The sequence below is a fragment of the Rhincodon typus genome, chromosome 22 (genome assembly GCF_021869965.1).
Source record: "Rhincodon typus isolate 14 chromosome 22, sRhiTyp1.1, whole genome shotgun sequence".
NCBI lineage: Eukaryota > Metazoa > Chordata > Chondrichthyes > Orectolobiformes > Rhincodontidae > Rhincodon > Rhincodon typus.
In genome coordinates this window covers 45,608,770-45,621,338 of record NC_063353.1, presented here as the reverse complement: position 1 = coordinate 45,621,338, position 12,569 = coordinate 45,608,770, and the positions used below count along the sequence as shown (strand labels likewise).

Sequence of the window (12,569 nt, the reverse complement as noted above, 5' to 3'; positions counted from 1 at the left end):
CATTCCTCAGACGACATGTCCATCCTGGGCCTCCTGCAGTGCCACAATGATGCCACCCGAAGGTTGCAGGAACAGCAACTCATATTCCGCTTGGGAACCCTGCACCCCAATGGTATCAATGTGGATTTCACAAGCTTCAAAATCTCCCCTCCCTCTACCGCATCCCAAAACCAGTCCAGCTCGTCCCCGCCTCCCTAACCTGTCCTTCCTCCCACCTATCCCCTTCTCCCACCTCAAGCTGCACCCCCATCTCCTACCGACTAACCTCATCCCGCCCCCTTGACCTGTCCGTCCTCCCTGGACTGACCTATCCCCTCCCTAACTCCCCACCTACACTCACCTTTACTGGCCCCATCCCCGCCTCTTCGACCTGTTTGTTTCCTCTCCTCTATCCATCTTCTATCCGCCTCCCACTCTCTCCCTATTTATTTCAGAACCCCCTTCCCCTCCCCCTTTTCTGATGAAGGGTCTAGGCCCGAAACGTCAGCCTCTCTTGTTTTACAAGTCATTTGGAGCATGTTGGGATAGTTCGCATTCTAACCTTACGTTATGCTGAAATATTCAATAAAGTATTTTTTCCTCCAACACACACATATTAACACTGAATCATTATAAATTAGACAGGTCTAGGAAGTTTCCCATAAATGTACTACAGTGCTCAGAAATAAAATAAAAATCTTATCTTCAGGTACCACTTCATGAAAGTAAGATCCTTACATCAGATGTTAATTTAAGCATCATTTTGTCCTCTTCTACAGAAGTAATGCTGGCTCTCTCTCAAAACACACTAGTTCTATTTTAAAAGTTCCTTCCCTTCTGCATGTGCAATAAAATTACAAAGATTACAGACAGTGGGCCAGGGAAAAGAAAGCAGTAGGAATAAACAGCTTGTGCTTAATTATACCAAACCTTGCACAATAAAGTCAGGAATGAAAACTCATATTGGTTAAAATGGAACCGAGAAGCATCAACAATAATATTTTCACTCATTATTTTCATTAAGCAAACGTGTCAGTGCCTCTGCTAAACAAGCAGACAAATTCAAAGAGACGTATTTGTTGCCACTTGCTTTAGATTGGAAAGGCACCACTCAAAATCCAATTATGCCGTTACATTCACATATAGATGCGGTCTAACTCTCTCATACAAGTGCCACCTAATCGATTTTTAAATATTCATTGAATTCATTTAAAGTTGCTCTTCAACTTATTGAAAATTAACATTTGACAATTTGCCAAATAGTATTTTGGTTGCACAGAACTTGAGTATTGATTTAAAAAAAGGCATTTGGCCAAAGCTATTGGTATTGCACCTATCAGGACATTACTAAGGATACTAATGTGAAGGAGAATAACATTTTATAATGTACAAAAAGAGAGTTTTGAATGATTGGCAAGTGGACTCTGATCAATAGAGAGGTTGCCATGAGAAAGCTTGAGTTAGATGATGACACACAGTTAATTACTAAGCTATGTTTAAATTTAAACTAGGTACGTTGACTCTCATTGGTTAAGGCATTGTCCTCAAATGACTTTGCCTGTTTGTGCTATGAGGAAGACAATGTAAGTCAGAGGTCTCCGAGTGATGATAGGGAGACAGAAAGAGATGAAGTAGAAAAAGGGTCACATGACAGATAAAAGCAAAGTATTGCTAATACTGGAGATCTGAAATAAAAACAAAATGTTGAGGAAACTCAGCGGGTCTAATTTTAACCGTTTCTCTCTCTCCACAGATAATTATTCAAACTGTGTTCCAAAGATGAATGATATTGTACTTGAAACATCAAATAATACGACAGATGGCAGGCTGATAATTCAGATGAGAACAAGGCTGAATGAAGAATATTCCAGGAGAAAGTGAAAAATGACAATTAAAAGCATAAAGATGTTATGAGAAGACACTAATAACTAATGTAAAAAGGAATCTGAAGAGTTTTCTACATGCATATAAATACTAAAAGGTTAGCAAGAGAACAGGTGGGCCAACTAGGTACCAAAAAGGTAATTTATGCAAAGAAACAGAGGACATGGCTGAGATTATAAATTACTACTTTGCATCTATTTTTCTTAAGGAAGATGCTGCAGAAGTCAGGGAATGTGGAGGTAGTCTTGATACAGGAAATGCTTAAAAAAAACAAGATATTAGAATGTTTAGCAAATGGGATTAGGTCAGATTGGGATCTCTGGTCAGCAAGGCTTTCTACAAGCTGTGCAACTCCATAAAGCAGCCCGTTTAATACTTGGCACATGTTACCTGAAGCACTGACCTGTATAATGATGAGTAGACAAATGCCAGCCCCCATCTCTGCTGGATCACCATACATGCCTGTCATTACGTATACTATCGCCTGACCAATAGTAATAATCATCCCAAATACTGCAAAGAAAGTGCAAATATTCAAATATCAACTCCTTCAAAGCCACAAATGCATGCCCAGCACAACAGAAAACCATTATTTTTAAGATAATATTTTATTGTTTGGGAAGGCAGCGGCATAGTGACAATGTCACTGCACTAGTAATCCTGAGCCCCAGGCAAACGATCTGGGTTCAAACCCCATCAGAGAAGACTGTGACATTTGAATTAAATAAAAGTCTGGAACAAAAGACTGGCCATGTAGCCATTGTCAATTATTGCAAAAACTCATCTGGTTCATAAATGTCTTTTAGGAAGGAAACTTGCCATCCTTACTTGGTTTGACCTATATGTGAACCAATGTTTCCTCTCATTTTTGTTGTGTCTGCATGGATTGCGGAGTAGTCTAGGGGTATATTTAAACCAAAGTCATATGATGGAAAATGACAACATGCATTTGGAAATCTTAGTTGCTATGGCCACACAAGCGTGCAACTGACTGGGAACATTGCACGTAACTCCAGACCAACAGCAATATTACAGACTCTGAACCGCCCTCTAGGTAATTACAGATGGGCAATTAATACTGGCCTAGCCAGAAACACCCAAATCTCATGAAAGAATGAAAACAATAGTGGACGAAACTGAGGGGAAAAGCAGATAATCTTTCTTAAGAGAGTAAATGAAAGATCAAAATTTATATTGGCACTTCAAGTACACAGTAACTTTTCAAGATCAATGAGACAGATTTTGGTTACAGATTCTTTCAAAACACCAAACATTAACATTTCTTTAAATGAAGAACTGTATTTCAAGCACAGGGATCTCAAAAATAAAGAAAAATGTACTCAAAATTATTCCAAGAAACTCAAACGTGCAACACTTCAGTTATGTGTGTAAACAATTATTGTCACACTTTTCATGTAGAGATCAGTGACAAAGATGTAAAAGTATTAAACAAGGTGTCCAAGAAAATAGTGTTCAACAACAGATTGACCAGGTCAAAAGTGTCATTTAAAGTCGTCTTCAGAGGATGGGGTAAAGGGGCTTGGGAACAGAAATTCAGTTTAGAAGTAGCTGTGGGCATGGCTTCCAGCAATGGAGTGGAATGAACAGATAGTTTCTTCTGCTTGGCCTCTGGAGTAAGTTTTGAAGGCAGAGTGAAAGGTGGTTACAGACATATGGTGGGCAAGGCCATGAATGGATGAAGGTTGAAGAGTTTAAATTTGCGTATCAAGGCCTCTAAGTACAGATCAGGACAGCACTGAAGTATGTGACTCTGAAGATGACAAAGGCACAGATTCTGACTACAGCAAAAGGTGAACTGGGGGTGTTGGTGAACTCATACCACACCATGGAACTGACAGCTGGTACTCTTCTTGTGATGGAGAGGAAATGGGGTTCGAAAATCAACTCTGGATCAAATAATTCAAGCTTGAATTCAGTCTGGTTCAGCCAGAGATGAAAATCAGGGCCTATTCCTCAAAGGCAATTTAGGTCAGAATTCTAAATGCTTACACTTTTGAGCTCCATTGAAGAGTGCTCGATCTTTTGGTGTGTCACCAACTTCGATGATTTTTGCTCCAGCCAGCAGCTGCATAATTAGACCAGAGGTTACAATTGGAGAGATCCCCAGTTCCATTAAGGTACCTGCAAACACCAGCAATTCAATGAGAAATGTCAGGAATCACAGTAAAAAGCAGTTTTTAATGTCAGCGCAAATCAATTTTGCTGAAATAATAATCAGTACGTACACAGTGTCTATTTAGGTATAGATAAATCAAGAGAATCAAATATCGAATGACCCAATTCTAGCCATTCACAGAACAGGGCCTCCAGCCAATTGCTCCTCTACAAGTTCTGATGCAGTTCCCACAACCAAGAACAGATTAACACCAGTCATTTAGCTCAAGGGTGCTATCGGAATTTTGTTTACAGCCCAAATCATGCTTGTTTTGCATTTATAACAACTGCATTTCAGAAGTATACATGGCACCTTTAGCTATTTTCGATGTGAAATTAAAACACTATACAAAGCATCTTTTCTAAGAAATGTCTCAGTAACAGGTGAATTTAAGTTTGCAGCCAATACTGGACAGCACATTAGAAAAAGCTAAGAGCATGATCTGTAAACTTTCTCAAGGATATCCCTTCAACTGGAATTTGAATAGTTTAAATATCTTGTTAGAAATCAGTTAAACCTACTTTAATAAAACCTACCTCTGTTGGATGCCAGTATGACTCTCATCCAATAGAATGGATCAGCTGAGTCTGATGACATGATGCCAAACAACGGTATCTATAACCAACAATGAGACATTAGCATGCTTCAAATATCGCTCGTAGCGAAGAAGCTAGCCAATTTCCAAAATGACTGCACTTACCTGACAGCATACTAAGAAAATGAAGAGTGTGATAGCCGTCCATAATACTTTTTCCCTGAACTGGATCTATGGTATAAATAGATGTTAGAGATTGTGGTTTTCAAAAATCCAGTCACAACAGGCAGTTTTCCATAACTGTTCATTTTTTACTTTCACATACTACACAACAGTTATCAAACGGGGCAAGAAAGCAAGGTAACAGTTGCTTTGATAATAATCTGAACATTTCAGGATAGTCCCATGGAAGTCAACAGTTCTAGAAGAGGAGAACAGGACTGGATAATCTCCGAGGTGAGTGCTGACATTTAGATAGTGAACATGCTGATGTTGTCCTGCCAGACATGGCAATTCTGCGTTGTTGTAGTTACCAAGCACAAATTATGGCCTTAGAATTTAGCAACAAAAATTACAAGGCACTCACTAATACCCTGAAGAAAAGTTGGACTTGCAGCCAACAGGTTATTTTATACATTGTAAATTGTGAGACTTCATAGTAATCTTGTCTTTTACTCTCCTTTCCCCTCCCATAATAATTTGGAGAGTGAATACAGCCAGTTTTACTTATTTCTAATGAGGAGGCATTCTACCATGTTCGGTGAATTCTTCTGCAAACTTAACACTATGCAGTTAAAGTGCTTGGATACAATGTGGTTTGCGTCACAGAACCTCTAATGTGAAGGAAGGTCAAAAACTTAAAACACCTGCACTACATGATGGCAAACTCAGGAGATTGTTACTGATGACGCATCAACATAATTTTCATCTGAATTTACTTTTTCAACAATATATACCATTCCCAGTCAAAAAAAAGACAAAAGACAGCCAACCAACTTCCAAAACTGATCCTGTTAATTTCCAAAACTATAGGTTTTTTTTTTTTAAAATTCACTTGTCGGATGTGGGCATTGCTAGCTGGCCAGTATTTGTTACACATCACTGGTTGCACTTGAGGGGGTACCAGTGAGCTACCTTGTTAACCTGCTGCAGTCTACATGCTGTAGATTGACCCACAATGGGAGTTCCAGGATTTTGACCCAGCCACAGTGAAGGAACGGTGATATCTATCCACGTTAGGAAGGTAAGTGGCTTGGAGAAGAACTTGCAGATGGTAATGTTCCCATGCTTCTGCTGCTCTTGTCCTTCTAGATGGAAGTAATCATGGATTTGGAATGTGCTGTCTAAGAATCTCTGGTGAATCTCTGCAGTGCATCTTGTACATAGTACACATTGCTGCTACTGAGCATCAATGGTAGACATAGTAGATACTTATGGATGTCATGCCAATAAAGTGGGCGGCTTTGTCTTGGAGAGTTGTTGGAGCTGCAACATTGATAAAAGAATGGGCAAATGGAGAATATTCCATCACATTCCTGACTTGTGCCTTGTAGATGGTGGCCAGGCTTTGGGGGAAGTAAGGAGCCACTGAATTTTTGCGGCGAGTCAGTTAAGTTTCTGATCAATTGTAACCCAAGTATGTTGATTGTGGGGGATTCAGTGACTGTAACACCATTGAATGTCAAGCGGCAGCAATTAGATTGTCTCTCACTAGATATAGACATTGCCTAGCATTTACGTGATGTTAATATTACTTGCTACTTGTCAGTCCAAGCCTCCATCTTGTTGCATTTGGACACGGACTATTTCAGTGTCTGAGGAGCTACGAATGGTGCTGAACATTGCGCAATTATCAGTGAACAGCCCTACATCTGACCTTATGACAGAGAAAAGGTCATTGATGCAGCAGCTAAAGATGAATGGGCCTAGGACACTACCCTGAGGAACTCCTGCAGGAATGTCCTGGAGCTGAAACGACAGACCTCCAACCAGGTATGACTCCAACCAGCAGAGAGCTTGCCCCCAATTCCCACTAATTCCAGTTTTGCTCAGATTCCTTGATGCCTCACTCTGTCGAATGCAGCCTTGATGTCAAGGGCTGTCACTCTCATCTCACCTCTAGAATTCAGCTCAACTGGTTAAAAGTCTCATCACACATGAGGTTTTGAAGAAGTTGCTAGTAAATCAAGAGGCAAGGTTGCAGGTTTTGCCAATTAAGATGACTGAATGCTGACTTGCACAACGGCACTATTTGCTGGCACTTGCTACTTCAATCAGATTTGCAAAAACACTTACTTGCCATGTAATTTATGGTCAGAGGCATGGTAGAAAGATACAGATGAGAAGCCACAGCAGGTCAATTCGAACACACCCATTCAGATGTGAAAATGCTCAAGAGTGACACAGCAAGGCAGCAGACCCTTCAGTCCAACTAGTCCATGCAAACCATAATCCCAAACTAAACTAGTCCAATCCACATGCACTTGGTGGATATTCCTCCAAACCTTTCTTATTCATGTACTTATCAAAGTGTCTTTTAAACATTGTAACTGGACCTGCATCCACCACTTCCTCTGGCAGTTCATTCCATACATAAATACTCACTGTGTAAGAAAGTTGTCCCTTATGTCTTTTTTTTTTAAGTCTTCCTCCTCTCACCTTAAACATATGGCAAGTCTTGAAATCCCGCACCATAGGGAAAGACACCTGCCATTCACTTTACCGGTACCCCTCATGATTTTAAAAACCTCTATAAGGTCACCCATCAACTCCCTACGCTCCAGTGAAAGAAGTCCCAGCCTATCCCTACAGTCGAACCTTCCAGTCTCAGCATCATCCTGGTAAATGTGTTCTCAACCTTGGTAATATCCTTCCTATAACAGGGCAACCAGAACTACAGACAGTACTCTAGAAGAGGCCTCTACAATGTCCTGTACACCTCAGCATGACTTCCCCACTATGGTCAAACATCTAAGCAATGAATTCTTTGAAAATGATACTTTAAACCAAGAAACCAACAGCATAGATCTGGTGGAAGCATAACAAATTATTGTGAGCAAGATGTAAAATTTGAATTGAAATTAATTTACCTTTCTTTCCGGTTTCTGGATTTCAGGTAGAACAGCACAAAATGGCTTGATGACTTCTAAAAATTTAACTGCAATAAACAGAACATTAAGTTTTACCAACTTAACAAGCTATGAACTAGTTATCGTCTCAACACTTTGTTTGTAAACAATACTTTCGCTTCTCTTTCACAGTGATAGAGGAGAAATCTGGATAGTACCAGATAAAAGAAATGCTAGAGACATTGTCAATTATTCAGTTCTTTACATTGTGCTATGTTGCAAAGGGAACCAGCAAGATTTCTATATTTTAAAAATACTTGGGAATATGTACTGGGGCTGCAGAAAATGTTTGAAGGATTTGTGGGTTCTGTCTCTCCCTGTAACTTGGGACTGTGCGTAAAAAAAACTTGCAATGAATCCTGACAATGTTGCAGGATCAGTATGCCGACTCCACCAAGTATTCTCAATTTTAGGCATTTTCATAACAGCATTTACTGATAAGGGCTGTTTCTAAACCTATAGCTAACATTAAACTCTAATCCTCACATCAGTCAGCGATGCAACAGTAAAAAGAATACAATACAAAGTTGCAAAATATAGATCATAATTTATTTTCAAATAAGCAAAGTAACCCTATGGTTGTGTATACAACTGTTTAGTGAGCCACTCCTCACGTTTGGACCCTCAATCAAAATAAATGAGTAACAAAAACAGAAACTTCTGGAATTTCACAGATCAGGCAAAATCTGTGGAGAAACAGTTGCCATTTCAGGTAAATGGCAACCCTGCACTGTATTATGCTTTTGTAAAAGTCATTGAGTACCAATTAAGACCAGAGCTTGCAATTAGAACTTGGTCTTTCATGTTACAACCCAGCAGTGTTTTTAAATTTGTTATATCTGCAATTAATACATAAAAACTGGTAATAACTGCATTTTTCCAAAGCGATTACTTTGCTTCAAAAGTAATCGCTTGACAGTAAAAATGGACAAGACATCCTGATGGCTTGACATTGAAAACTTGAATGATACTCCATAATTAATTCACAAGTGAATGCATTTTCAATATGTAAATTAAAATGAAGTAAAAGTGGAGCTCTTGTGCTGCAGTGGCAGTGTGCCTACTCCACGACCGTGGAGGCCCAGGTTCAAGCAACATCTCCTCCAGAGGAGGGTAATAACATCTCTGAACAGATTGATGAGAAAAAAAAAGTTCAATTAAAAAAAATGAAGTAAAAGTGGGGCTTTTGTGGCACAGTGGTAGTGTTCTTGCCCCTGAACCAGGAAACTTGGCTTCAAGTCTCACATGCTCTGGAGGTGTGTAATAATATCCCTGAACAGGTTGATCAGAAAACATCAAAAGTGAAGAAAAAAAACAAGATTCAGGTGGACACTTCATCACAATTTCAAACAGGAGCTCTGTTATCTTTACTCTGAAGGTCAACGAAGAATGTGATTTACACAGTATGGATTCACAGTTATTGACAAATATTAAGAGTTGAATCTGTATTTTGTCCAATTACTGCAGTTGAGTCACTTTTCCAACAAAGCTTCATCACCTTGAAATGTTTGTGGTTTCTGTTTGTGCAAATACTGCAAACCCTGCAAAGTATTTCCTGCATCACATTTTAATTTCAAATTTCCAACACCTGCTGCATTTTATTCCAGGAGGGAAGTCAACATGGAGTGAATACAGGATTGACGCTATATGAATGAGTCAAACAGACACACACACACAAAAAAATCAGTAATAACTATAAGTAACCAATAACGAATGAATGTGAGAGATTGTTAGATTGCCATGGAGGGAAACTGTTTCTCGCCATCTGAATGACGTTTACCCAACCCTCACAGTGAGTCGTGACAAGTAAAGGTGCCCCAGGCCCCCACCCTGGAAGGCTCATCAACACCCTGCCCCAGGAAGAGAATACTTAGTGACCCCCCCCAGGTAGTTAACACTTAATAATTCCCAGGGAGTGAAAGCTAACCACCCATTCGTCCAGAGGATGAATACTGTTTCTCCCCCAAGGTGGAGGAGAAGGGTAAATATTCACTGCCCCTAACAAGGGGGTAGGGTTGTAAATACTCACTGGCCATAGCTGCTGTTCAGCTCCAGCTGCTTTCCCACGTGATCACCGGTATAGCCACGTGACTCCGGCGGCTGCGAAATAGACAGCGCGTTCGCCTTTTGGTTGCCGGTGCTTTAATTGCGGCCCTCTCTTCTCTGCTCCCCCAGCTGCCGGTGATTTAACTGCGGCCTTCTCCCGCTTATTTTTTTTTTGCGCGTACTTTCCCCCCCCAAAGACGGTGCGACGATAAAAAAAAATCATTCATGAATCGCCGCCCGCTCCTCCACCTACTGCTGTACCCGCCGCCGGTCCTTACATCAGCGGGCTCTCTGCGTCACTTCCTGTCGGCACCAACGGAAGGTGAGGGCGCGGAATTCAAACTGAGAGACGGTTAGAGGGAGACGTTGTGGACGGCTACAAGATGCACTGTGGATTGATGGTTCAAAACAAAAGGTTTCGTTTTATAAATCATACTGTTCACCTTTTACTGCTCTCTGCTTGTCAGCTTCAATCCTCTGGTCTTTTCAAGATGAGTTCTGAGTACTAAAAGTGGCCATTCTCTTTGCAGAATTTTTAACACCCTTTTTGAGTTTTATAGGTGGCGTTTATTTCTCATGTCTGCGTCCTCAAGTCAAAATTTCTTTGGCTTTACCTCTTCCAAATTCAACATGGGTTTGCTGAAGCTGTTTTCTTGAATTTTGTAAGCTTCGTGAGCTAACTCAGACACACCCACGATCACGCGACACCAGGTTATAGCCCAACAGGTCTAGTTGAAAACTCCAGCTTTTGGAGCCTCATTCCTCCTCCAGGTGTTAGTGAGAGAGGTCAGTATCAGACACAGAATTTATGAGTAAAAGATCAAAGAGTCACACCATTGAGTATGCATTAAACAAACCTAAGTCCTGAGAGAACTGACTTCAAAGGAATTCAGCGATTTATATATACATATCAATCAATTAAAGCTTTCTAACTGATTAGAGATTTAACAGCATCTTAGGTTTGTTTAATGCATAATCATCAATGATGTGACTCTTTGATCTTTTACTTAAATTCTGTGTCTGATACTACCCCTCTCACTAACACCTGAAAGAGGAGTGAGGCTCCAAAAGCTTGTGTTTTCAAATAAACCGGTTTTGACTATAACTTGGTTGTGGTGTGGACCTTGTCCACCCGAGTCTAACACTGGCACTTCCACATTATGACACCCAGAAAGCATACTTGATAAGAGGCATCAGAATCCAGAGAAACCTGCAACAGTGATACAAAATCTTATTGGCTCTACCTGTCAATCTGCTTTGTATGGGAAATGTTCATTTTTCCTTTAGGCCATTTCCTTTGTTTTGCTACTTTTTCAAATAACAAAGACTCTACATCCCAAACCTCACTTTGGTAGGGCCTGTACAGATTTAGGCATTTTCTTGCTGAACTTGATTATGGCTAGGGATTTTATCTTCAGAGCCTCCTGCTTTGGAGGTCTCTTACGCTCGACCCTCCCAGTTGGTAGTCTTTTCTTAATTTCCCCTCTTTATCCTTCTCTCGCTGCACAAATTCTAGATCCAGCCTCTTACATTTGTTTCTCTTAAAATTCAATTAATTTAAAGCTCAATTTTAAGCTGCTTTGGCTGCAGGTGAATTCTTGCTAGCTCAAAAGACTCTCAACTGGGTGCCACTAATCCCTCTCTTATCAGTCCCAAATGTTATCCTAATATTTTAATTATCTTGGCCTTCCAGCTGTTGCAGGAAATTCTACTTCTAATCTCATTGAATCATTACTAGTGGCCTTAACCTTAGTCAAGTCTTGTAAATCAGTCAGAGGTACTTACTGTTCTGAAGAAAGAAAAAGATCAGTGGACCTGAAACATTAACTGTTTTCTCACAGCAGATGCTGTCAGACCTGCTGAGTTTATTCCAGCAATTTTTGTTTCTGACTTCCAGCATCTGCAGTTCTTTGGTTTTTATTTTGTTTAGGGTTACTTCCATCTGCAGGATAGATTTACTTGCTTCCAGTGGCATCTTATTTTATAGTTTGAGAAGCCTGCTATATTAGACAAAGAAATTCCCAACAGGTTTCATCAATAAACAATGCTACAAAGCTAGGAAAACTTATCCTTTTAAGAAGTGGCAAATTGTGATATTTACTACTATGCAAAAATTAAACCATATCCCCCACAAATCAAAGCATACACTAATTCATTCACAACTTGGGTAGATATATTTACAGAAATATCATGGGTGAAAGGAACAATTTCTGTGGCACAAGAGTCCGATGAGGTAACTTTCTGTTCTTTTGGTTTTGGGGTATATCACGTCGTCCACCTCAAAAATCCTCTATTTGGTAGTTGGTCAGTTTGGCCTGGGTCTCCAAAAGAACTTCTAACTGAAGCAGAGGCCCTAAGTGTTGTTTACTCCACACTGAGAATGAGAAAGAGAAAGAAACCAGATGTTTGACTGCAACTCCTCTCTGTGCTGTGACAAGCTGCCAATTTACCTTTTTTAATAAAACACAACATCAAGCCGACAGAAGTTCAGACACCTAGATTAGGGACATCTCCCAATGTTAAAGATATACTACAAGCAACCTCCGTCATAAAGGAAAATCAAATACTAGAAAACACTTGTGTGCTTCACAGTTAAGGATTTCTTCAACTGAGCAGACAGATGTATATTCTCCACAATCTCATCCAAAAGGTCAAGGAAAAGCTAGTACAAAAATTTGCAGTAAGCTCCTGCATATCCTAAAGAAAACACTCTCCTGAGAATTGTTACATTGGAATAGAATAAGTTTCAAACTGTAAATTAAATCACCATCATCACAAATTTTGATGAAGAGTTCGGATTTAAGTGGAATAAAGTTTGAAA

General features: G+C 40.0%; 1 protein-coding gene across 2 annotated transcripts in view; it reads right to left on the bottom strand.

Annotated features, from left to right (window-relative positions):
- LOC109929694 (SEC61 translocon subunit alpha 2) overlaps positions 1-10,478 on the bottom strand; it is an 18,008-nt gene extending 7,530 nt beyond the window's left edge. Inside the window, exons 1-6 of one of the 2 annotated variants that reach the window (XM_048610092.1) lie at positions 10,192-10,478; positions 7,664-7,731; positions 4,740-4,805; positions 4,576-4,654; positions 3,874-4,005; positions 2,267-2,376 (exon numbers count right to left, since the gene is read on the bottom strand). In XM_048610092.1, coding sequence (XP_048466049.1) covers positions 2,267-2,376; positions 3,874-4,005; positions 4,576-4,636 — 303 coding nt within the window. In that variant the 5' untranslated portion in view covers positions 4,637-4,654; positions 4,740-4,805; positions 7,664-7,731; positions 10,192-10,478. The other variant, XM_020529252.2, reaches the window with a different exon arrangement.
- Between the last annotated feature and the right edge of the window lie 2,091 nt (positions 10,479-12,569).